At 36.5% G+C, this 26247-nt stretch overlaps 1 protein-coding gene across 1 annotated transcript in view; it reads left to right on the top strand.

Moving 5' to 3' along the window:
- The window catches only part of MALRD1 (MAM and LDL receptor class A domain containing 1), a 650667-nt gene that overhangs the window by 520848 nt on the left and 103572 nt on the right, over positions 1–26247 (top strand). The window contains exon 35 of the mRNA XM_070500958.1: positions 19422–19685. Coding sequence (XP_070357059.1) covers positions 19422–19685 — 264 coding nt within the window. The remainder of the gene's footprint in view (positions 1–19421; positions 19686–26247) is intronic.

Here is a 26247-nt window from a genome sequence, read left to right as displayed (position 1 = left end):
CTGCAGATGGCAGGCCTGTTACCAGGCATGCAGATATGTGTGACTCCCACTGGGTCCCTCAGTAGGCTTCTGCTGGATCTCTAGTGGGTCCGCAAGTGTGCAGGACTGCCTCTATGGCCATTGTAAAGCAGGGCTATAGCTGGGTCACAGGGCTTCTTCGAGATCTGCAGTTGGATCTGAGATTGGTGGGCCTGTTGCTGGGAGCATGGATGGTTTGTCTCCTGACAGAACTCTGGGTGGGCCCCTAGGTGTGCAGGACTACCTCTAGGATCATTAGAGTAGGGCTGTGTCCAGGCCACAGTGCTGCTTCAGGATTTTCAGTCAGTTCCAAGGCCAACAAGTCTGCTGCTGGGCTCACTGATACATGTGGCACTCGCCAGGTCCCTGAAGGGGCAGATCTGCCTCCAGACTATGGTACAGCAGGGCTCAAGCCAGGTGACAGGGATGGCTCAGGGATCACAGTCAGGTGGCGCTCAGTGGGCCTATGACCAGGGACATAGACAGGCATGACTCCTGCTGGTTTCTAGGTGAGCAGGACGGCCCCTGGACTGTGGCAGAGCAAGGATGAAACTGAGTCACAGGACAGCTTCAGGGTCCACAGGGGGCTGACGTTGGTGGGCCTCCTTCCAGAGGCACAGATGGGTGTTTCTGGTCCCTGTGTGGGCAGGACTGACTCCTGACTGAAGTAAAGCAGGGCTGGAGCTGGGTTACAGGGGTGCTTCCAGGACTGCAGTTGAATCCAAGGTCAGTGGGCCTGCTACTAGGCATACAGACTGGCTGGCTCCTCCCAGGTCTCTCAGAAGATGGGACTGAGCAGAGTCCATTGAGGGATGGGGCTACTTTTGTTTTGTAGCTGAACCTGCCACCAGGGCGTGGGCCTGCCTTCTCAAAGCAGCTCTTCTTAGTCTTGGGCTTCCCAGGTTTTCACAACCTTCTACCTGGATCCTAAAGCTCCCTCAAAGGCACTTTTGTCCATGGATGGCTGCCAGACCATAGTTTGGGAGCGGGGAGGATATAAAGTGGGGATTTCCTATTCCAACATCTTTCTGATGTCACTCTTCGTGCAGAATTTTTAAAGATTTCAAGGAGGAAAAAATTAGCAATTATATATTTATGCCTCCGAAACACTTAGTAGAAATCATCTTTTAAATGTCTGCACTCAGCAAGGAAAACTTCATTTCCTAGTAATCCTGGTTAAAGGAAGCATTATTTTCACATACAATTTAAAATTGATCAAATTTCAATAAATTTCTCTTCAAATTTTCTATTTTTATTGAATGACAATGCCCAGAATTTTCTGGTGAAATATAGTTGTAAAAAAATGCAAAAATTCTGACAGTACAGGACCTGATACAATGAATGCTTATTGAAGAAAGCAAGAGAAAGAAGTTTAAATATATTTTTCAAGTGTTCATTTATGTGTGTTGTTCTTCCTTGAACCCCCAGAAAATGTGAAAAATTCTATACCATCGAAACTACTAGCTTTTTCCATCTTTCCGTAGTTAACTCAGTCTAGATTCAAATGAACTAAGGCAGCCAAATTAACTAGATAATGTTCTCCATAATAATAAGACATCCAGATTTCTACATTTAGCAGACTAGATTTTTTTGATATGTCCAGATTAACATCTTAAGATTAAAAACAGCTAATTAAACTTCATCTCAACCTCATATTAAGTTGTTTGTTGTTTTAACCACCCACTGCATCCCCCACCAAAAAACCACACTCTCTCGTAATGTGAAGGAATATGGAACCATGGCATTTGTCATGACACGTTACCTACAATTTTCTTTCCATTTAGAGGATCGCCCTATCATGGAAGCCCCTCCCCCACCTACATTTCCCAAGGCAACATTTTCTAAATGGAGACATCCTCAATGCAATAAAGCATTTCCAGCAATTCTGAGTCAGCAAAGAAATGTATTTATTTTAGAACAGTCTGTTTTCTTCAGCTACGTGGATTTCCAAGAGTGGAGGTGTTTTCCATTTTTCTTCTATAATTTGAGACAAGGAAGATCACATTTTTCTCTATGGTGAAGAAACATTTTACAGGGCCGCTAGGACACTGCTGCTCTTAAATCTATCTAAGAAGTTGTAAAATATTTGAAACAACGAGTGAGAAATTATAAGATGCTTGAAGATATGGAACGTATCTACATAGTTTTGTCAGGAGTCTAATGAGAGGGCAAATGCCAATAGACACAACTGGAGGGAGAGTGATAGGTAGGAAGCAAATTATCTCAGCAAAGGAGTTTACTGGTGTTGTGGATGAATAGTGTCCTCCCAAAATCTGTGTCCTTTCCAGCACCTCATAATGTGACCTTATTTGGAAATAAGATCTTTGCAGATGTATTTAAGATGTACGTTAAAATGAGATCATAGTGGTGTGGGCTTGGCCTTTAATACAATAAGGCTGGTGTTCTTATATGAAGAGAAGAGGCACAGAAACAGACACACAGGGAGAACACCAAGTGATGAGGGACACAGAGATTGAAGTGGTGCATCTACAAGCTAAGGAATGACAAAGATTGCCAGCAAAACCAGAAGTTAAGAGAAAAGAATGGACTGTGTTCTGCCCTAGAGACTTCAAAGAGAGCATGGCCATATCAACACCTTGAATTCAGATTTCTGGCCTGCAGAACTATGAAAGAATAAATGCCTGTTATTTTAAGCTCTCCAGTTTATGGTACTTTGTTAGGGCAGCCCTAGGAAACTAATGCAACTGAGAACAGTGAGGTCTAATTTATAATCAAGAACTGGGTTCAAATCTTCTTTAAACCACTTACAACCCATTTGACTTGATTTTTCTCATCTATGAAATGATTATTGTCAAGATTTAGGAAATGTACCTTTCCTAAAAGAGTTGCATTAACTATTTCAAACAAATGAGGAATCATTGAGAACAACCTAAGAATAATTCTTAAGTACATTAAGACATCTTGTCTTCCACTGATTAACATTCCTAATTGAAATATACTGAATCTGATGCTCCATTATATAAATACACAGTAAATAACAAGAGATGCTACCTTGTGTTCAAAAGCTGAGAAAACTCCAGTTTTAGGGATTAACTTTATGAACAATTTTTCTAACTAGATTCTTTTTGTTGAATGGAAAGAAAATAGATCTTCAGGGAGTAAATGCAGATTCCAAAGAAAAGAAATATATCCTAGGGCATCCTTTTTATCTTGATTTGATTAATATAAAATGACAGCAACTAGCAAGGTGCCAAACAAAATAAAGAACAATATTCATAAGGAATTCAAGGGGGATAGGCAGCCTCAAGTTCTCCTTGTTTATATTATTATTGCTATATGACAATAGCTCTCACCTCATTCTTGAATACAGATTCTCATTTTTGTTTCACATCTCTGGACTTGAACAGCAAGTATTACTCTGGAACATTTCCAGGACAGGTGAATTCTCTTGAATGCAAATTATTTAAAGGTAGAGATGTTTATCTGTTTTTATCATCTTCATCATTTATGTTATCTTCAATGATGTATTCTACGTGCCTGGAAGAATTCTTGTTATAGAATAGATACACAATGAATTTGTCCTATGAACAGAGAAATAAATACATTAAGTGAATAGATGAATAAGTAAAAGTTGTCACCCACTGAATTTATATGGTACCTCCCTTTACTACCACCAATGAACTCTGCTTTTAGTCTTGTTCTCAAACCCTTGTTTGGGGGGGAAAGAGAGACAGAGATAGAGACAGAGAGAGATTAGTGAATTGTCCAACAGGGTCCGTGTGGCTGTATTGAGTGGTAGAAAGATGACAACTGGATTAAAATTTTGGAGACATGAGTCTAAATCATGTCTGTGCCACTAAATACATGTATATTTTGAGATTGTGTATATTAATTCCTTAGGCCGTGTTTTGTCATCAGGAAAATTAAATAGATGATCTCTTAAGTTCCTTCCAACTCTGCTACTTTATGATCATATGGGGCTGGATATGTAGAAGAGGATCAAGAAGGCAGAAGGAGGGCATAGAGAATGACACAGAAAGGGAGAGAATCCAGAGAGAAGGACGAAGGAATTAAAAGGGTTGTAGGGGTTGGGGCACACAGGTAAAGAGGAAATGTCATTGCATTTAGACACAGAAGACTTCTCACTACTTGGTTTATTTGTGAACTTGGCTAAGTCTGTGCTTCATTCAGTCAATATTTGTCGAGAATCTACTGTGTGCTGCCTGGGTTTGGATTAGAAGGACAGATATGAATACAATAATATCCCCAGTTCTCTAGGAGTTTACAATCTAAGGAAATGTTGGGATAGTGATGCATACCTCGAAGTTTAAAGTAGTATAAAGTGTATCTAAACTGCTCTCAGCTCTAAGAACTGTGGTTCTAAGAAGATTTCATTTGACTTGAAGGCAGCATCAAGTATACAGAAATAATTTCTTTTCTTTTTCCTTATGTGCTGGTAAACTAACTGTCAAAAAAAAGAAGCCCTAATTTGTGGCATTTGCTTATTTTCTCGGTGTAAGTACTCCCAGCATGGTTGAGTTCAGGTTGCCAGTGTGTGACATCACTGAAGGTGGAGTTGGGAAGAGATTCACTCGGTCAGCTCTGGTGAACCAGTACAACAGGCTGAAGTGCACAGAGAACTGAGCCTCAGTGTTAATGGTGCCAGCTCCCTCCCAGGTGGACAGTGGAATGAAAACTAAGGCTGTGGTTCAAGGCAAAGAATGGGCACATTTACTCAGGGTTATGGATAAGGATATTACTAATGAAAACTTATTGCATAATAAGGATATTCTTACCTTTTGCGTAAGTTGATAAAGAAACCTCAAAAACCTCTTGGTTATGAATAACCATAAGGAAATGTCATTAATTTTTTAGTTCTTTTGTATCTTTTTCTAAATATCCACATTTTTTAATTTTATTTTTTACTGTGGTAACGTTGGTTTACATTATATAAATTTCAGATGTAAATCATTATATTTTGTTTTCTTTGTAGATTACATCATGTTCACCACCCGAAGACTAATTACCATCCATCACCATACACATGTGCCCAATCACCCCTTTTGCCCTCCTCCCTCACCCCTCCCCTCTGGTAACCACCAATCCAGTCTCTGTCTCTATGTGACTATTTGTTGTTTTTATCTTCTATTTATGAGTGCGATCACACAGTACTTGACTTTCTCCCTCTGACTTATTTTGCTTACCATAATACCCTCAAGGTCCATCCATGTTGTCACAAATGGCCAGATTTCATCATGTTTTATGGCTGAGTAGTATTCCATTATTTATATATACCACATCTTCTTTATCCATTCATCCCTTGATGGGCACCTACATTGCTTCCAAGTCTTGGCTATTGTGAATAATGCTGCGATGAACATAGAGGAGCATCTATCTTTACACATTCGTGTTTTCATGATCTTTGGATAAATACTCAGCAATGGAAAAGCTGGATCATATGGCAGTTCTATTCTTAATTTTTTGAGGAACCTCCATACTGTTTTCCACAAAGGCTGCACCAGTGTGCACTCCCACCAACAGTGGATGACGGTTCTCTTTTCTCCACATCCTCTCCAACACTTGTTATTTCCTGTCTTGTTAATTATAGCCGTTCTTATGAGTGTGAGGTGATATCTCATTGTAGTTTTGATTTGCATTTCCCTGATAATTAGTGATGTTTAACATCTTTTCATGTTCCTATTGACCATCTTTATATCTGCTTTGAAAAAATGTCTGTTCAGATCTTTTGCCCATTTTTTAATTGTATTGTTAGTTTTTATGTTGTGTTGAGATGTATGAATTCTTTGTAAATTTTGGATATTAACCCTTTACCAGATATATGGTATGCGAATATCTTCTCCCATGTGTTAAGTTGTCTCTTCATTTTGTTGATGGTTTCCTTTCTGGGCAGAAGGTTTTTAGTTTGATGTAGTCCCATTTGTTTATTTTTTCTATTGTTTCCCTTGTCTGGTCAGACACAGAACTTGAAATATGCTGCTAAGACTGATGTCAAAGAGTGTACTGCCTAGAAGTTTCATGTTTTCAGGTCTTACATTCAATTACTTAATCCATCTTGCCTTAATTTTTGTGTATGGTGTAAGATAATGGTCTACTTTCCTTCCTTTGCAGGTGGGTGTCCAGTTTTCCCAACACCATTTATTGAGAAGACTTTCCTTTCTCCATTGTATGCCCTTGGCTCCCTTGTTAAAAATTAGCTGTCCATAGACGTATGGGTTTATTTCTGGGCTCCTGATTCTGTTCCATTGATCTGTGTGTCTGTTTTTGTGCCAGTACTGTGCTGCATTGATTACTATAGCTTTGTAGTATATTTTGAAATCAGGGAGTGTGATACCTCCAGCTTTGTTCTTTTCTCTTGAAATTCCTTTGGCTATCCAAGGTCTTTTGTTGTTCCTATAAATTTCAGGATTCTTTGTTCTATTTCTGTGAAAAATGTCGTTGGAACTTTGATAGGGATTGCATTGAATCTGTAGACTCTTTTAGGAAGTATGGACATTTTAACCATATTAATTCTTCCAATCCAAGAGCATGGAATATCTTTCCATTTCTTTGTTTCTTCTTCTGTTTCTTTCAACAATGTTTTATAGTTTTCGGTGTACAGCTCTTTGACCTTCTTGGTTAAGTTTACTCCTATGTATTTGACTCTTTTTGTTGCAATTGTAAATGGGATTGTATTCTTAATTTCTCATTGTTAGTGTATAGAAACACAACTGATTTTTATATGTTGACTTTGTATCCCGCAACTTTACCATATTCTTTTATTATTTCTAAGTTTTTTGATGTATTCTTTAGGGTTTTCAATGTATAAAATCACATCGTCTACAAATAGCAACAGTTTCACTTCTTCCTTTCCAGTTTGGATCCCATTTATTTCTTTTTCTTGCTTGATTGCTCTGCCTGGGACTTCCAATATTATGTTAAATAAGAGTGGCGTAAGTGGACATCCTTGTCTGGTTCCTGTTCTTAGAGGGATAGTTTTCAGGTTTTTCTCCATTGAGAATATTAGCTGTGGGTTTGTCATATATAGTCTTTATTATGTTGAGGTACTCCTTCTATACCCATTTTACTCAGAAATTTTATCATAAATGGATGCTATACCTTGTCAAATGCTCTCTCTGTATCTATTGAGGTGGACATGTGATTTTTATTCTTCATTTTGTTAATGTGGCATGTCACATTGATTGATTTGCGGATGTTGAACCATCCCTGCAGCCCTGCAGTAAATACCACTCTGTTGTGGTGCACGACCTTTGTAATGTATTGTTGTAGTAAGTTTGCTAGTATTTTGTTGAGGATTTTTGCATTGATGTTACTCTTTCAATCTCCTAACTGGTGACTGGTCTATTCAAATTCCCCATTTCTTCTTGACTCGGTTTTCTAAGATTGCATGATTCTGAGAATTTATCCATTTCTTCTAGATTATCCAATTTGTTGATGTATAGCTTTTCATAGTATTCTCCTATAATCTTATGTATTTCTGAGGTGTCTGTTGTAATTTCTCCTCTTTCATTTCTGATTTTGTTTGTTTGAGCCTTCTCTCTTTTTTCTTGGTGAGTCTACCTAATGGTTTGTGAATTTTGTCTTTTCAAAGAACCAGCTCTTTGTTTCATTGATTCTTTCTATATTTTTAGTCTCTATTTCATTTATTTCTCCTCTGAGTTTTATTATTTCCTTCATTCTACTGGTTTTATTCTTTTTTCTTCTTTTTCCAGTTCCTTTAAGTGCTCTGTTAGATTGTTTATTTGAGATTTTTCTTGTTTTTTGAAGTAGGCCTGTATTTCTATAAGCTTTCCTCTTAGAACTGCTTTGGCTATATCCCCTAAACTTTGGCATGTCATATTTTCATCTGTCTCCAGGTACTTTTTGATTTCTTCATTGACCCAATCATTGTTCAGTAGCATTTTGTTTAATCTCCACATACTTGTGGTTTTTCCAATTTTCTTCCTGTAGTTGATTTCTAGTTTCACACAGCTGTGGTCAGAAAAGATGCTTGGTATTATTTCAATCTTCTTAAATTTATTGAGACTTGTTTTGTGGCCTAATATGTGATGTATCCTGGAGAATGTTCCATGGGCATTTGAAAAGAATGTGTATTCTGTGGGTTTTGGATGGAATGTTCTGAATCTGTCTACTAAGTCCATCTAGTCTAATGTGTCATTTAAGTTCAATGTTTCCTTATGATCTTCTGTTTGGATCATCTATCCATTAAATATCCACTTTGAAACCAGTTATTTTACTCCTCCATTTACTTATTCTAAACATACCTAAGGCAGCAAATTCTATAGATTTTGCCTGCCCCCCAATTCCATTTTACTGCTCAAATTCTGGTTCAAGCCCTTCTTATTACTTATAGAAATCTCTATAATGGCTGCCTAATTCATTTACCTAATTTGCTGACATATATATAACAGCAAAATTAATGTTCTAGGCCCTATTATAGCATAAGTTCCAGAATAGTAGACCTTGCATCTCATTCCCACAATAACAAAAATAATTTTTTATTGCAAGCAAAAGAATCTGATATGGGCCACCTTAAGCAGAAAATAAGTTTACTGAAAAAATATTGGATAGCTCTGAAAATCAAATGGAAAACTGAGAATCAAAGACAGAAGAATGAGTGAGCAGCAAGTAAGACTGACTAAATCAGAAGGTAAAACTTGATAATTCCACTGCCTTTGAATACTTGCTTTAGAAGCTGGGCTATCTACTCCCCTGCCATCACTATGAACAACCTCTAATTATCCCTGTGTCACTCTCTCAAAATTAAAAGTGCTAGTTGGAAGTATACCATTGACCAGGCTCCAGTCATACATTCACATTTCAAAGTCTCCTTAGTTACTTTTTCATATCTAGTTTCCACATTATCCATCTCTGGGTAATGGCCATTACTCTTCTTCTCTTTTTTATCATAATCAAGTTTGAATAGTCTGCAATATATGGACCAAATTATAAAGTTGACCAGAAAAATAAATTCTCTATCTCTACTCTACTGGTGAGAGCCAATAAAAGAGAAACTAATCAAAATACACAAATTCACACAAGTTATAAAGAAGAAGAAAAATGCTTAGAGGCTCTCAATTGCCTACTAAATAAGTTTCTTACACTCCAGTACAACTCCTATCTGTCTCTGTCTGTGAAATGATCCCTTAAGATAGAACCTCTTGCCTTTCTCCAGTCACACCCATATTCTCTCATCTCCATCACTTTAGTTCTAAAGCTTCTCCGGCTGGGAACGCCCTGCCCTTTATCTCCTCTTGTGTAAATCCTTCTCCACTTTCAAGGGCAGAGCAAAAGCCGCCTTCTTCAAGAATTTATTCTTAATCCTCTCCACAGGAAGCCAGGCTCTGTTCCAGATTCTCTTAGCCTTAAGTTTGCAGCTCTCCTGTAACATATCTTCCACGGTATTTTGTGATATGTGGAGCTTGCTTTCTGTCATTTTTAGTTCCCCTAGACTGAAAAATTCCAACTGTCATTATTCTGTTTTTTAAAAGAATTTTAGTGGGAATGAATGATCTTTAACTTTTAGGTTGATTGAGAAAAATTTTAAAATAAATTTCAAGTCCGTATATGATACAGAGTAGATATCCATTTTATACTAGAAGTAACATTATAGCAATTGTAGATATATTATTTAAAACGTAGTTTTAATGCATGGGTCATTTTGATACTTTGGATTCAGTTAGTGATTCATGGGCCTCATATTAAAATGAATAGTGATGAATGTCCAAAAGACGAAAGAAAATGATTACCAGTCAATCTTGATTTACTTATTGGCTTATAGAATATTATTAGGTTTTAAATCTATTATTGCAGGTCATGAAGTCCTCACAGTTTGTCAAAGGATGGGACAATTCCTCTTTACTCCTGGAAGGAATATTAAATTTGAAGGAAAAAACAGAAGAACCAGAAAATGGCATTAAAAACTATTACCAAGCAGGCTTATGATAGCAAGACCTGGATTCCCTCTGATTACCTCTAGAGAAGCTTAACTGTAGCGCTGTGAGGCGGTTCTTACTTGCTTCTTTTCATCAGGCTGGAAAGAATTTTGTTGAATTGGGGGGGATAAATCCAAATGACAGCCATGGAAAAAACAGTCCCAGTATGAACTATACTCCATTAGCCTAGATTAGACAAGTGCCTCATACTGGACCTGAAAATAAACCACAAATCATTTTCCCAACACTCTGTCTGAAAGGTGAATGCTATTATGCGAACAATATTTACCATATAAACATACATATTTATGTATATATAGCACGTAAATATATATTTAATATATACTTTATATGTAATGTAGTATATATGTAAAATAAAACACGGGATGGTGACTTAGAATTTCCCTACCATGTGGAAACAATAATCAATTCCTAAATTCCTAGTCAGTTTTGGAAGTTATCATCACCTTTTCTGACTCTTTTCTTTTTGCTTAGAAATACTCAGCAGGCCAAATGTTTCACCGGGCCAAGTGTGCCTGAGAGATTCTGGGAGCTTTCATAGCCAAGGTCAATCTGGCCCTGTTTTGTTCTCCTGGGTGATTAGAGTGTACTTTTATTATGGGTTTCCTGATTCCTTGGAACATGTTATTATCTGGGAAACATCCAGACTTTATGAAAATAACCTTGTTTGTTTGTTGCCTAAGAAATAGAATGAGAAAGTGACAGTGCTTCACTAAAAAAAATCTGTTTTAAGAAAATAATTTTTTAATTGAAAAAGACTTCAACAGAATAACCAGTTTTCCTAATAGCATCTTATTGACATATGAGAACATTTGACCCAGAGAAGACTGGTTGCTTTTTGTGGAAATAGTTGGAAATGGGAAAATAGAAAATAAAAAGCAGCTTGCTTGGCTTGACAAAAAGTAAATGGGTTTATATGTATGAGTTATCATTTTCACTAATATTAACTTGCTCAAAATAGAAAACACAGGGTTAGAGAAATAACCAGGTTTTGCTGAAAAGGAGTCCAAAGGAATGACCCCATGGCTGGGTCATCTCTGCTGGCTGGAGACATGATCGATCAGTTAGGAGGTCGTCCAAGTTCCAAAATATCTAGACCTTGCTTTTTGCTCTTCCTGCTCTTTCTGATTGTAATATAATTAATGTAATGTTAGTTAGGTATTAGTTAGGCATGGCTCCTATAGGATTCCATATGGGTCAAGTTAACCCAAACGCTAAAATAACCACTTTTAATTATTTTATAAGAAAGGCAGAAATCAGTCCTAAAAGCTACGTGGTTTTAAAAATAATAATGATACAATCATATGCAACACTCCAAACTTTGGGTAAAGCTACTTCTTCATATTCCCCAAAAGTAATATTGATTCTATTAAATGTAGCTATATTTGTCCTTATGTTTAGTGCCAGTGCTCTGTTAAATGAAAGTTATGGTATCACAGATACTTTCTCTGTTTGGTTGGAGCTTAGAGGTAGTCAAGACATTACATCTGAGATGTCTCTGAAAGACCACCATAGAATTATATTTGACTGTTGTGTGGTCTTCTCTACTTCTTGCCTCAGTAAATCATGTATCTCTTCTTTGACCTTCCTGAGACACGTAGAATGGATGTTCCCAAAGTGTGCATAAAATTGAATAATATTCCCTCACAGACAGATTGCCTAAACTCTTTAGATTTCCTCCAAATGTATGTATTCACAGTGTGTGATGGAGATATTGCTTCCCACTCTTTATTCTCGAGCCTTCTGCAGTAAGACAAAGATCTACTAGTTGGCGCCAAAACACCCACTCATAATTTCTGTGAGTACAAGCTTCCCACCCATAGGATTGACAATGATGTTCTTTTTCCTGGCCCCATCCCAGCCAGCAAAGTGTATAATACCATCATATGTGAAATATTCATTATTTCCTCTTCAGTTTTAGGTTTTCTGGGGAGAATATTAGGTGAAGCTGAATCAGGTATCAGGTCACAGAATACCAACAGGACAATGGCACGTGATCCTGTGAGGACAAGGGACTTAATCCTGTAGCCTTACAGGAGAATTATTTTTGAGCGGTAGTCTTCTTTTGGGAAATGTATACTGGAAGCAGTGCAAAGCATAAATAAAAAGAAGAATGTACTTAATAATGTTGTCCCCAAAGTTAGAAATCAAGAATTCAGCATTTAAGAAATTCTTTTAAGTATTAAATAAAGTTGCAGTTAATATGGAATAGGGCTATCAGTGAACAATAGCATTAAATTAGGCCAAGTACATAACCTGGTCCAACATTGCATATACTAGAGGCCACACCAGCATAGATATGTCAGACCAGGAACCGCATAGCCACAGCTGGAAATGATAAAACAGGAATGAATCTGTAATCCACTGAGGTCTCTCTGAGTTCTAGGCCTCATGACAAGAAAGAAATGACCAGCAACCACTCTAATATTTCATACTTTTATATATGTTTCCACATTCACTGAAGTTTTAGATTACTTTGAGTTATACGAAGGTAGAAAATTCTTCATTTATGCAATTTCAGCCATTTGCAGTGGTATCACTATTTTTAGTTGGGAAGGAATTCCTGTCATCATCGCAAATATCGATGTTGAATAAAAGTGATAACTCTTTGGGGGCCTCTTACCACAATTCTGTTTCTTCAGCTCTTAATTTTCCCCGATACAGTAAATATATTCTTGATTTTCTTTCAAGTCTGCAGCCTCCATTTGTGCCAGGGGAGAAAGAACTCATACATCCCTCCACCACAGTCTCATGTTTTTCTCCCACTTATGTTGCCCAATGTCCACTGTCCAGCCTCCAACCTTTCTATTGCTAGTGAATAAGCTCCCTGTGTGTACCTGTACATATATGTACGTATATAGATGCCTATGTATATGTCTACATGAATTTTGTTTTTCTCTCAGCTCTCTCCTACATTTATTTTAGCTTTAGCCTTGGCTAGCTGCAGCTATTCACTTTGAAAATCATTATCACTTTCTATTTGGCCTCTGTTCTCAGATATTTATCAGCTTCCTCACTGGATTCAACTTCTGGAAGCTTTTACATTTCCTTTACTTTGATCCCTTCTATCAGACTTTCGACTTTTCTCTTTTGCAGAGCCCCTCTGACAAGACACACAAGCCCTCCTGATTCATCATCTACTCCCCACACTTCTCTATGTATACCGGACTCTTCTATTGCTGTTTGTCCAAACAAGGTCACATTCCATCTTTCCAGGAATATTTAATCTATTAGATTTTGAAATTAAATAAGAAGATCAGAATGAGTCTCTTATAACTCCACATTAGAAATGACTAATTTTTACATTTGAAAAGGAATATTTTTATACTTTATGAAGGGACTTAAGAAAATATAAAGAAAAAATTATAATACAAAATAACCTCAAACCAAGAGTTCTTAGGAATCAAAGTTGAAAAATGATAATCTTCTCCCTCCCCATAGCTTTTTGTGATATTTTTAAATGTTTTTGATGAAATACCTGCCAGAGACAATTACTTATTTATAGCTGATGCATTATATTTTACAATGAGCATTTTATCATATACTTCATTGAGTATGGCAATATTTGGCAAGAGCTTAACTCCCGCTCTTTAAAACTGAAGTTCCTTGCACATACTTTTTTCCTTTGAAAAAAGGCAATCAATTTTGCTTTCACTAAACATATTAATCATAAAGATAAAAATCCATCAGATTGTCCTTGGACACTTTAGGCTTTTATTGAACTTATATGAAATTCATGAGAATGTTTCATTGCATTTCACTGTAAATTATCTGTATGAAATAATTTTTGTTGCTATAAGAAAGATATTTCAACTGCTGCCCAAACTAAGTGAACAATGAAACTCAACTTCTTGTAGGAGGACAAAGAAACACCCATAATGTCAGAAATCATAACAGTGGACGTAGTACAAAATGAAGTAGAATGTGGTGATCAGAGGAATGTCTTGGTTACTGGGAAGGAGAAAATTAGTGAGTTAACAATGCCAATTCCTAAACCTTTTATCCCTGCTGGAGTTTTTTCTAAACTATTTTCCTTTTCCCTTCCCTAAGATTTTTTATAAAACAAAAACGGCAAATTTATTCTTATACATTTATATACGGCTTTGTTTGCAAAGGTCCTTCATGTAAAATTCCATCAAACTTCTGAAACAGTTGGTAAAATCCCACAGTATTGATATGAAAGAATGATAACTTTAGATACTAAATTATAGATTAATATTCAAATACATCAGAAAATTACTTTTTAAAAGAGCTTTACAGTTTCTACTTTTCTGATCTGCCCTATTACTTTGGAGGTTTGTTAAATCAATGGAAATAGTGAATTACTCAATACATTCTTTATTTTATTCATTTTGGTTATTTAACCACATATTAATTATCAGGGAAAGTAAAAGTACTATTTAAACCATTGATTAATTATCCATCAATTTAAGAAATATTTATTGAACACCCACCTTGTGCCATTAACTCTGCTGGGTGTTAAGATGTCACTGTATTCTCAAAGGGAAGTTAAAACTTCTCCAGCTCTGACTTGGAAAGTCCAAACTTAATGTGAGATCACAGCTCTGAGAAAAAAATGGGTAAAGACCTGGCAAAGACTCTGTTGCCATGATGCAGCTGCAGTTTCTTGATGGCACTAGTATAGCTTTGATTGAGTAACTTTTCCCAAAACTAACTTGCATACAAATCCGCTATACTCTAAAGCAGCATTTCTTAACCTATTTTCTGTTGAAACACGTGAGAGGTAACACTCATGCGCTCGTCATATGACTTATGCAATATAGACAAGAGAGCAGTGATGGATGTACAATTTCCAGATGATAGCTACTGGAGGAAGCACGTTTAGTAGGATACAAATGAGTCAGCCTAACTTTATTGTTGGTACAGCCTTGAATCAGCTCCAGCATACAAAGAGTAAATCAACTGCAAATTTATAGTATAAGATACACAGTATTGTTGATTCCAACACACTTGAGACTTGTGATCCATTTGAGAAACATTCCCCTAAAGCTAATATGATATAATGTATTAGTGTGTGTGTGTGTAAGTGTACTAAGTTTTCATAGCAGTCTCTTTCTTCTTCCTGCCCCCAGTATCAGCTCTACACGGTACCCCTGATCAGATACAGTCTAAGAAATATTGACTTAAGAACAACAAGAAAACACCTTTAAGTTATATAATGACTCGTATTGTCAAAATGAATCTGCATTTTCCTGGTGTGTCTTTCTTTCCTCCTTCTCTCTCTTCCTATGTTGCAGTCACCATTTTTGAGTGTCCCTCAATCTCTCTTTCTTTCTTTCTTTCATCCTTTCTCTTCTAACTGTGCTCTTTAGGGTATATGAAGACGACACTACCAACGCTGACTGTGCTATTTCAGTTGGCTTTTCCGAGGTAGGTTTTACTTTTGCAGTGATCATGCTGCATTGTCTCGTAGAGTAACTCTCTCGTATAAATGAGCAACAACGTGTATATCCAAGGAAGCTAACTATGGTTAGGACTGGCCTCAGGCCGTTTTCCTTCCTCATTCACTGCCCTTGCACATCAATTCCATTGGTTTTAAACAACCTAACTAAGCAGCTCATTCAGCATGGTGAGAAACATACCTGACCAATATAAACTCCATTTATTAAAACATTGTGTATTTTAAATATTGGAATTTAAAAAGGATTTGGAGAAGCTAGAACAGAAATTTCAAAAGAAAAGCATCAAATATGAGGTACAAGATAGAATATAGGTTCTCAGGGATATTGGTGCTTAGATTTACAGAAATACATACATATATATACACACACACACATATATACTGTATTTTTTAGAACAGTATTAGGTTTACAGCAAAATTAGGTGGAAATTACAGATAGTTCCTGTACACCCATCTCCCTCCACACCCATAGCCTCCCCCATGATGAATGTTTCAGCATCAGATGGTACATTTGTTACAATCGATGATCCAACATTGACACATGACTATCTCTCAAAGTCCGTAGTTTTCATTAGGGTTCACTCTTGGTGTTATAAGTTCTATGAGTTTTAACAAATGTATAGTGGTGTGTCTTAATCTGTTTGGGCTGCTATAACAGAAAATCATAGACTGAGTAACTTACAAACCACAACCATTATTTCTCACATTTTTGGAGGCAAGGAGGTCTAAGATCGAGGCACTGGCAGATTTGGTGTCTGGTGAGAAACTGCTTTCTCATAGATGGTGCCTTCTTGCTGTGGCCTTTCAAGGTGGAAGGGGCAAGGGAACTTTCTCCAGCCACTTTTTTTTTAATCCCATTCTTGAGGGCTCCACCCTCTTGATCTAATCACCTCCCAAAGGCCCCACCTCCAAATATCACCACACTGGGAATTAGGTTTCAACTATGAAATTTGGGAGTGGAAAAACATTCAGTCTGTGGCATGGCATGTATACACCATTACAGTGTCATATGGAATAGTTTCACTGCTCTAAAAATCCCATGTTCCACCTGTTCATCTCTTTCTTCCCCCAGTCCCTGGCAACCACTGATCTTTTTACTGTATCTATAGTTTTTTCTTTTCCAGAGTATCATGTAGTTGGAATCAGACAATATGTAGCCTTTTAAGATTGACTTTTTTCAGTTAGTAATATGCATTTAAGGTAGTGTTAAGATTTTTTAGGTTATAAAAAAGAATAATTAATATTGTTCATTTTTTATAGAATTATATGATAAGGACATTATCTGTAATAATAAGGTAACTCCATGGATGACACCCAAGAGTAAATACATTGATATTCAATTTTTAGGAAAACTTTCTTAACTTCTCAAAGAGGACACGCAGCAGAATGCATTCAATTCAGAAGATAAACATAGTGCATCTTCACATCTTCTAGGAGTATCCATTTTATTTGAATACCTGGAGGAAGTCTTTTATATTAAAAAGCTTGCATGCATTATGTAGTAGAATACGGAATTTTAATTAGATAAAACAAGACACTTAAAAGAAATGTTGAACTTATGGAGCTCTGCTTCTGGCTAAGGGGCAACTTAGACTCTCCCTGGGGGTGCAAGTTCATGTTCCTCTTACATGAGAAATATTTCGGTGGAAAATTTGAGAAGTGATTCTGGGGGAATTGAATTAAAACAGGATACATTTTTATAGTTGGATAGTATCTTAGGTCGGGTTCCCAGGGAAGTGGACTCTGTGGCACAGATTCCCATGTACCAGATGTATCGAAAATTCTCCCCAGAACACACCCTGCGAAGTGAAGGAAGCAGGATTGGGCAGGGGGAGGGCTGAGCTGTGATGCAGATGCAATAGGGGGCCTCAGCTGATGCCATGGGGAGTTCTGGAGCTGTACTGGCCCTTTCATAGACGTCCCAAATTGAAGCACGGAGACTGGGCCATCTTGTCTCCAGTTCACCAGTCAATGAATGGAGCTGTTCCTAGAGAGGTATGCAACTTTAAAGGGAAATTCCTGGAGCCAGACTCAGCTGTAAGCTGTCTTCAGGTAACCTCCCAGCAGCTGGCAGAATGAACCTCCTAATCTTGATAGAAGAATTTGGGCAGCACAAGACAGAATCCACTACAGGCAGTACAAGCCCACCAGCTTCCTTGTAAAGAAGGGCCAGGAACATGTGAGTTCTGAATACCTTTTGATATAAATGATCGTGGAATTTAATGGAATTCCTACCTCCAAATAAAAGAGAGAATTTTATTTTTGCATATCTAATATGAGAAAAAAATATAAAGGAACAAACACACACACACACACCATTTTGAATAAAGTCAGAAACATGAGGAATTTGTGCTGTTTGGAATAGAGAAAATTATTTCCCTCGTTTATAGGAAAAGGTTAATAACATAGCTAAGTAATAGGTGTATTACTAACGAAATGGTTAATGAAAGGTTCTAGATTTTAATCACATGCAAAAAGTTTATTCAACCTTTGCTACCTTTGGTGATTTCATAAGATAAAAGTTTAGTGCATAAAATATTTTAGAAAAAAATAAAATTAAGCATCTCTAACCTTCCTTAAATGTGAGATTAATCTGATGAAAAGAATGAAGAGAAACTATTTATTTGACCATGGTTAAACATCGAAAAAATATATATATTTATTTACATATATATATATAAATTTAAATCCACTTTACTTTCTTAGTTTGAAGTTAGAATGTTTACGTTGGAACACTGCAGCTGTGTTTTCTCCTATGATCTTAGGGACTTAGATAAGAACATGGTACTAATACCTCAAAGTGTTTACCCTCCCCCAGTTAAATATACTGGTTTCCATGAACAAATATTCTCTAAGCACCACCACATATATCTCAGATACATGGCTTTGATCGTAGAGTTTGAGTCTAAATCTATTCTAGATATATCAGCACTAGGGAGGGAAAGGAACTTTCAAATTTCTTTTTTAAAATGAATTCACAACACCATCTTTATGTATAAAATCATTCTCATATAATCCATAAATAAAAGTAGTTTAAAAATGTAAAGAATGAAAAACAAACTATTCCTCAACTGGTTCCAACTACTATTTTTTTCCCTTAATATTTTGATGAGCTCATCAACAACTGTCACAGAGACAGACAATATAGAGTATACAAACAGTTCCACTAATATTCCAGCAAATTAGTGCAACCTTGTGTATTCACATATATTCTCTGACCTCTACAAACAGCAGCTAGTCAACACTCTTTGCTCATGCTGGAAGTTTTGACTTCAAGTTGACTTAACTCACTGCTGAAGAGTAGTTTCATGTGACAAAAGTTTATTTAAACTAGCATTGTATCTTTGGACACTTAAAATGTATGGAGCTCAGGATCTTCATTTGTAAAATGAGTTGGTTGGGTTTGAATAACATTTTATTCAAGATTTCTGCTAGTCCAATGTTCTGGCTTAAACTATGATTTTATCTGCACTTCAGATATGAGAGCACATGGCCTTTGAGCTGTAATCAAGACCCAAAGGCAAAGTGCGGGGCAACAAAACCATAGCAGACCTCTGCTTCTGCGACTCAACCTTGACCAGAGTCTCAGGAGCCAAATTCTCTAAGCGGAGGCCATTAAGAGGCAGTTAATAAACTGTATACTGACATAATGACGATTCCCTTGAATTCTAAAATTGTTAGTGCAGCTTTCCAAAGTACCTAACTTACCATGTAAAAGTATCTTTACTCTCAAGGAAAATTTGATTTAGTGGTCAAATTTAAGACACATGAATCAAAATTTCTTCTCTAATTTGAAAGTATCATTTTTCATGACAATGATGCCCTTTCTAAGAATGTTGTTTCTGAGGTTAAGAAGATAGGGCATATTCTCTAATCATGTTTGTATGTTTTATAGAGTTTATATTATTGGTAATTGGAAATTAATTTACTTAAATTACCGAAATATTTCATGCTTATCCAAAATAAATGTCTCCTGTTATATTTCAACACTGGACAGAAAGAGAACTCTCCTAATGCCACAATGACTTGACTTGCTTTCTTTTTAGGTCCTGTCACCACACAGCCGTCACCTTGTGAAGCTGATCAATTTTCTTGTGTCTACACACTCCAGTGTGTCCCTCTCTCCAGGAAATGTAATGGACAGGAAGATTGCATAGATGGATCTGATGAGATGGATTGTTCTCTCAGCCCCCCATCTCAGCTCTGTGGGAAAATGGAATTCCAGTGCTCTACCAACGAGTGTATCCCATCCCTCCTGCTATGTGATGGAGTGCCTGACTGTCACTTTAATGAAGATGAATCCAGCTGCTGTGAGTTATTTTCACTAACTCAGTGTGCCAGGGAAGAAACACCACTTGGAAATGATAGAGAGAGCTTGACAGATAAAACAAAGTTCTCTGGAGTCTTACCATGATTGTATCATCAATAACACAGTTGTTCGTGTTTTGTTACTAAACAAAGCATGTAGCCCTTGCTTAACATTTCTGGGAACATTCTATTTGTAGTCATACTAATCTCTATTAAACTTACTGATTTTCTTTTTATTTGTAGCTGGATCCTTCATATGGGGGAGGCTCCTATGTATTTGTTATCTTTTTTAACAAATATTTGTGGAAATGGATTGAAGATACGTAATTTTACTTTCTTTCCACCATAGATGTTTATGAAGATGGCTCAAGAAAAGTGCTATGGGCAAATATCCATTTTAGTGAATAGATGTATTAGAGTTTGGCTCTGGACAACTACCTGCGTAGATGTTATGTCATTAAGAGTACATGGAATGGTAAATCCTAGGGACATGGGTTTGAATCTCATCCTTGTCACTTGCTACCTATGCAGTCTTGGGAAAGTTATTGGAGTCAGTCTCATCATCTGTGTAAAACCTACCTTACAGGGCTGAGAGAGTTTGAGAGAATACATGTAACATCCCAACCCTGCATTCCATACCTTCTATTTTTATTATGATTAGTTTATGTCAGATAAGGGAAGGAAGAGTGTTAGTTAGGAAGCAATTAGATAGATCTTTAAGGTGAGCACATAATCATGGTGGAGTCAAAGTACCACTGACATTTTTTTAATTGTTTATTTGCTTGGTTTTATGTTAACGGGGCTCCATAAGCCATATGTTAATGACCACATTTTTTTGGAGGAGTTTGGAATGTAACTGTAAGAAGGAAACGTTGAAAGAAATATAAGGCTATTTCAGTGTGCTGTTTGGCGTGGGCGTCTGGAATTATGATAACTATTGGAAAAGGAGTGAAGATGAGTGAAGAAAAAGGAAGACAGTTTTTGGATGTTTAAAGGTTTAGCCTCAAATCAGTGAACTTCTCTTCCTGGTTTAGGCTTAGCGATTGGCTTTTTATCTCCCTATTATTTCTTACCTGTATATTCTTTCTATAATAAAGTGAACTTGTCAGGTCTTATAATATTTTCTAAGAGACAAGGTAAACAAATGGAAGTGAATGAAGAAGAGAAAGCCTGCCAAATTACTTATCCCTTTTCCCATCGGAGCTCTAATGTAATTTGGCTGATAGAAATCATATTAAGTTCAATGTAGTCATATGATGTTTGACTTCAAATAACGATGCTATTTAAAGAGAAGCTTAGGAAAGTACTGTATCTTATACTTTTAGATGCTTGTTAGAAAATTGGTATTTGATGAGTCAGTAATATATGAAGTTCTGCTCCCAAAGGAAAATAAGCCCACATTAGGAATAGGCTGGTATCGTGAAAGAATTGCTTCTATCCATCTCTAAGATATTTAATTGAGTTATGACTCTCTAGGGAAAATTGTGTGAAAATAAACTATGGACAAAATGTTAGAGCAAAATTATAGAATAAGGGCATCCAATGATAACAGTTTACTGAACAAATGAAGGCATGATAGTTTTTTTCTGGGCTCACCTGTTGAAGATATGGAGTTGCATCAGCTCAGGTTGTAGATGCATTATGTATTACTGAAGGAGATTAGTAAGTGATAGGTAGGAACACCGTGTGATAAGCTCTGTGACAGAGATAAACACAGTGTTATTAAATCCATAGGGTACTCCCTAACTATGGTGCCAGGGAGTCTGAAATTTTAGTAAGAAAAGTGATTGCAGAGCCAAATTTGGAAAGACAAGTAGTCATTAGGCAAGTAAAGTAGAGATATTTGATTCTAGTGAAGAATGTTCCAAGAATAGATGAAAAGTTGTTTAACTGAAGCATATTTTGTATAACTAGAGTGGAGTTCGTGGTGAGAAATGTAGAAATAAGCCTGGAGAGATAAACAGGGACTAGATCTTGGAGAATCCTCACCTATCATCCTGCCAGTGCTACACAACTGTTTAAGTAGTACGTGGAACGGATTGGAGTGAGGAAGGGGGGCTGGTTAGGAGAAGTTGCAGTTGAAATATAAAGGGATTGATTAGATAATGATGTGAGGCAAAGACTATAAATAGATTTAAGAAATATTTAAATGAACAAGAAGAGAAAGTAATCAAGAATAATTTCCAAGTTTCTGATTTGGGCAATAGGACAGCTAAGGTGCCATTTCCTGGGCTAGGGAAAACAGGAGGAGAAGGCTCTTTTAGGGGAAGATTGTGGCTTCATTTTTAGACCTGTTGTATTTGTGCTATCTGTGAATCAGCCACATGGAAATGTTCAGAATGTGTTTAGAAATAGAACTGGAGCTCAGGGGAGAGGTAAAGCAAGGCATATAAAGATACGTGGCCATCAGCACCCGATGACTGAAGCTGTGGGTGTAGATGAGATAATACAGAGAGGAAAAAGATAAAGTACAGACAGAATCCTAGGGCACATCTAAAGGACAGTTAAGAAAAGCTAAACATTGAAAGACACTGAGATGTGGTCAAAGGAGGACAACAATGAGAGTGATGATCTTAAATCAAAAGTAGAAAGCCTTAAGTATCGGAGAGTGTTCACAGGTTGGAATATTTCTGAGAGATCGTGTAAGATTAGGCCTAAAAAATACAGTTGGGGAAAAGCGAAAATGCTTTTGGTGATCTTGGCAAGAGAACTTGCTGTGGAGTGGAAGGTCAGAATGCTGAAGTCAGTCTTTTGTAGAGACAATGGAAAATGGCGAAGAGAGAAATCAATTGTAGACAACTTTCAAAAAGTTGGCATTTAGAGTGGGATGTAGGACAAAATAAGAGGATCCTTTATTTCGTTTGGTTTGAGAGGCTTGCACATGTTTAAATATTGTAGGAATAAGGGTTCCGAGATGTTTACAATTTTAGGCAGAGAAATCAATAGCAATTGAGATTTGAAGCCCTTTTATTCTTGCAAAAATGAATGTTCTGGTGACCAGACTGTTTAGACAAACCTTTGATGAGTTCAACATTTAAAAATAATTCATATTTAACATTATATTTCCATTGGAAGTGTTTTTTTTTAAATAAACTGAAATGATACTTGTGTTATCAAAACTATTCCCTTTCCCTAAAAAGGGAAAAAATAATTATGGTTTAACTGTATGTGAAAATAGCAGAAAGCTGGGAATATTATTCTCATTGATATTCCTCTGATAGCAATCTATTCACCAAGGAGATTTCAAGATTTCATCAGATGTTGTACTAGTCAATGTCCTGGCAAGAAATAGATGGTACATTGATATCGCATAATTTGAGAATGCTTTAATAAAGGGATTATCTATTAGGGAAATAGTATGCATAGGGAAACCACAAAGGAAAGTTAGAGTGGGGGCTTTTTTCACCCTTAGTTCAAAGGACTGAGTGGAGGGAATAGTTGCCTGAACCTGGAGTCAAAGAGGGCTACTTGATAAAAGGGGAACATTTAGTTAAGGGGAGCAGCTAGCCCATGGTGATCTTACAGCCTCTTCTCTCTGCATGAATCTCCTGCTGATGCTCCCCATCAGCCAAAGCCAACCATAAACTAGAAGGCAAAGAAGCATATTGATGTTGCCTTCCAGTTCAGCCTCCTGGGGCCCAGAGCAGTAGAGAAGGTAGAGGCTGGATCAGCACATGCACATGGAAGCTCTCCACCAATGGTAGATACAACTGTGCAAAACAGATAGAGAAGTGGATCGTTTAACCACTAACTTTAACTTCTTCCAGTAGTATTCACTGGATCCTATGATGTTCAGTGCCACTGCTGAAGATTTAGAATGGGTCATCTCCACGGATTTGTGGATCAACCTTTATCATCAACGTTTTTACTATTGGCCTTGAAATGTGTCAGCTATGATCTCAGAGTCCTATGTGCTTTTCAATGATAGTGTAAACATTATCCCTGTGCATTTGACAGCTCCTTTTATAGCAAAAGTGTTCCTCAGTTTATTTGACATTAAAACTGTGTTGATTAAGTCTATTTTACAGAGGCATTGGAGGATTAAATGAGTTAATATGGTAAAGTGCATAGTACATACATAATAAATGACTATCCTTTCCCCATTAAATTATTTTTATGGTTTTACTCAAAATTATTTAAACTAAGATATTTCAATAAGAGTAATGATTGGATTTAGTTCAAGCATAGAGTAAATATCCATCCTGCTCAATGCTAGATGCGTGTATGCTTTTAAGGGCTTGTAGCCTTTATTCTCATGGCAGAAGACTACCGTTACTCTGTTAGAAATGTTGATCCCCAGCATACGTGAGTTTTCATTTTAATAGTAAATGGATACATATCCATCATTATACATGTTTTAGTTTTGTGTATATTTCTTATGCAGCAACCATAATCTATAAAAAGAATTTTGCTTTAGAGAAGTAATTCCAATGAAAAATTCATGAATTGTTTATCTTTAACATATCATCTATCTGACTGAATGTGCTAAAAGCCACAAAATGCTCTGTGTTACTTAGCTTATTTTGGTAAGAAAGAGTATCAACCCCTAGGATGATGATGAATTTGAGATAAATATTTTTTTAGACATTAAACCATAGCATTTGAATGAGAATGTGGCAAAAGTACATATTGTCTCAGGAAATATTTTCAAATCTGAGTTTCATATAAATTTTATATACGCATAGCTTATTTGGACTAATTTAGGAATTTTTCTTTGTTGTATATGTATTAGTAATGGGTGAGGAAAAGAAAGTAATGATTCAATTTGTTTTGCTACATGCAGTACAAGTCCTTTGTTCTCATTCAGTACAAGTCCTTTGTTCTATGGGTGTCAGTAAATGTTAATTGCATTCATAATTTATTTGCCACCTAATTTTAAAAGGAGGTTGATAAATATCCATTAACTTTAATGTTAGACTATTTAAAATGCCACAGGAACTAAGATTTTAGTTTCAAATTTCATCAAGCAAAAGGCCAATTTCTTTTTTTTTTTTATTGGGTTAATGATAGGTTACAATCTTGTGAAATTTCACTTGTACATTAACGTTTGTCAGTCATGTTGTAGGTGCACCACTTCACCCTTTGTGCCCACCCCCCACCCCTCCTTTCCCCTGGTATCCACTAAACTGTTCTTAGTCCATAATTTTAAATTCCTCATATGAGTGGAGTCACATGCAGATTATCCGTCTCTAGCTGGCTTATTTCACTTAACATAATTCCCTCAAGGTCCATCCATGTTATTGCAAATGGAATGATTTTGTTCTGTTTTGCAGCTGAGTAGTATTCCATTATATATATGTACCACATCTTCTTTATCCATTCGTCTGTTGATGGGCACTTAGGTTGCTTCCATGTCTTGGCTATTGTAAATAATGCTGCAATGAACATTGGGATGCATAGGACTTTTGGGATTGCTGACTTCAAGCTCTTTGGATAAATACCCAGTAGTGGGGTGGCTGGATCGTATGGTAGTTCTATTTTTAATTTTTTGAGGAATCTCCGTACTGTTTTCCATAGTGGCTGCACCAGTTTGCATTCCCACCAGCAGTGTATGAGGGTTTGCAAAAGGCCAATTTCTAACAGTCTAAACTGTTAACTTTCTATAGAAAGTAAAACTTTTAACAAATTGAAACAATTTATTTTCTTATATATCTTCTATGTGCTTCAACGCTAGTTGGACCAAAGTTGAGGATTTATATCCCTTACAAGTTAGAGCTCTTCATGGTACAGTCAACTTGAAAATAAACTATCAGTCACACTGGAAAATGGGTGAAAGAACATGGATGAACTCATATTTCCAAGAGAAGAAGGGTTAAAAAAATAACGCTTTGCAAGTAGATGGATAATATCTATCATATTTGTATCATATTTGTATTTCAACATATTATATTATTTAAAACCTTAAACCATCATCTTATATGATCTCTCAGCCCCTTGCAATGAAGAACAATGATGACAAAAAAATATGTGTATAACACATACACACACACATATACACATGGATATATAGATGCATGTATATACAGATATATACATACTTAGTCATTTTTTACAAACGTCTTTCAGCTTATGAAAGTTGGAATATTATTCTATTTCCTAGTTCACTTAGTTACAATCTGATTTATCTTGTCAATGTATATCCTAAAATTATTTAATTCTTTGGAAAAGCTTAAAGATCATCTCTTCTCCTGGGACCCAAGCCATTCCTATCTGCTTTCAGCCTTGTTGTACAGGTTTATCTGCACTACCTGCTTACACAAAATCCCCAAAGACAAACTGTTTTACTCACTGTTCTGATATCAAACATATTGATTCCCCATCTATAGATTTTATTCCTACTCTGCTAAATGGCTTTTCTCTGGAAAAACTAAAATTTAAAACATATTTCAAGAATCTACTCTTACTTTCAGCCTTTATAGACCTCCCTACACTAAAGGAATCTCTTGTTTGTATAGTATCTATCTATACCAATGCTTTGCCAACTAAGTCTGGCCATATGGCATTTCTTTTATTATTATTTTGAACTGTTAATCACTCTTGTATTGCTCCCTTCTTTTTGTTGCT

The sequence above is a fragment of the Equus asinus genome, chromosome 29 (genome assembly GCF_041296235.1).
Source record: "Equus asinus isolate D_3611 breed Donkey chromosome 29, EquAss-T2T_v2, whole genome shotgun sequence".
Classification (NCBI taxonomy): Eukaryota; Metazoa; Chordata; class Mammalia; order Perissodactyla; family Equidae; genus Equus; species Equus asinus.
The sequence above is the reverse complement of the archived record's forward strand: the minus strand, read 5'-3'. Positions and strand labels throughout refer to the sequence as shown.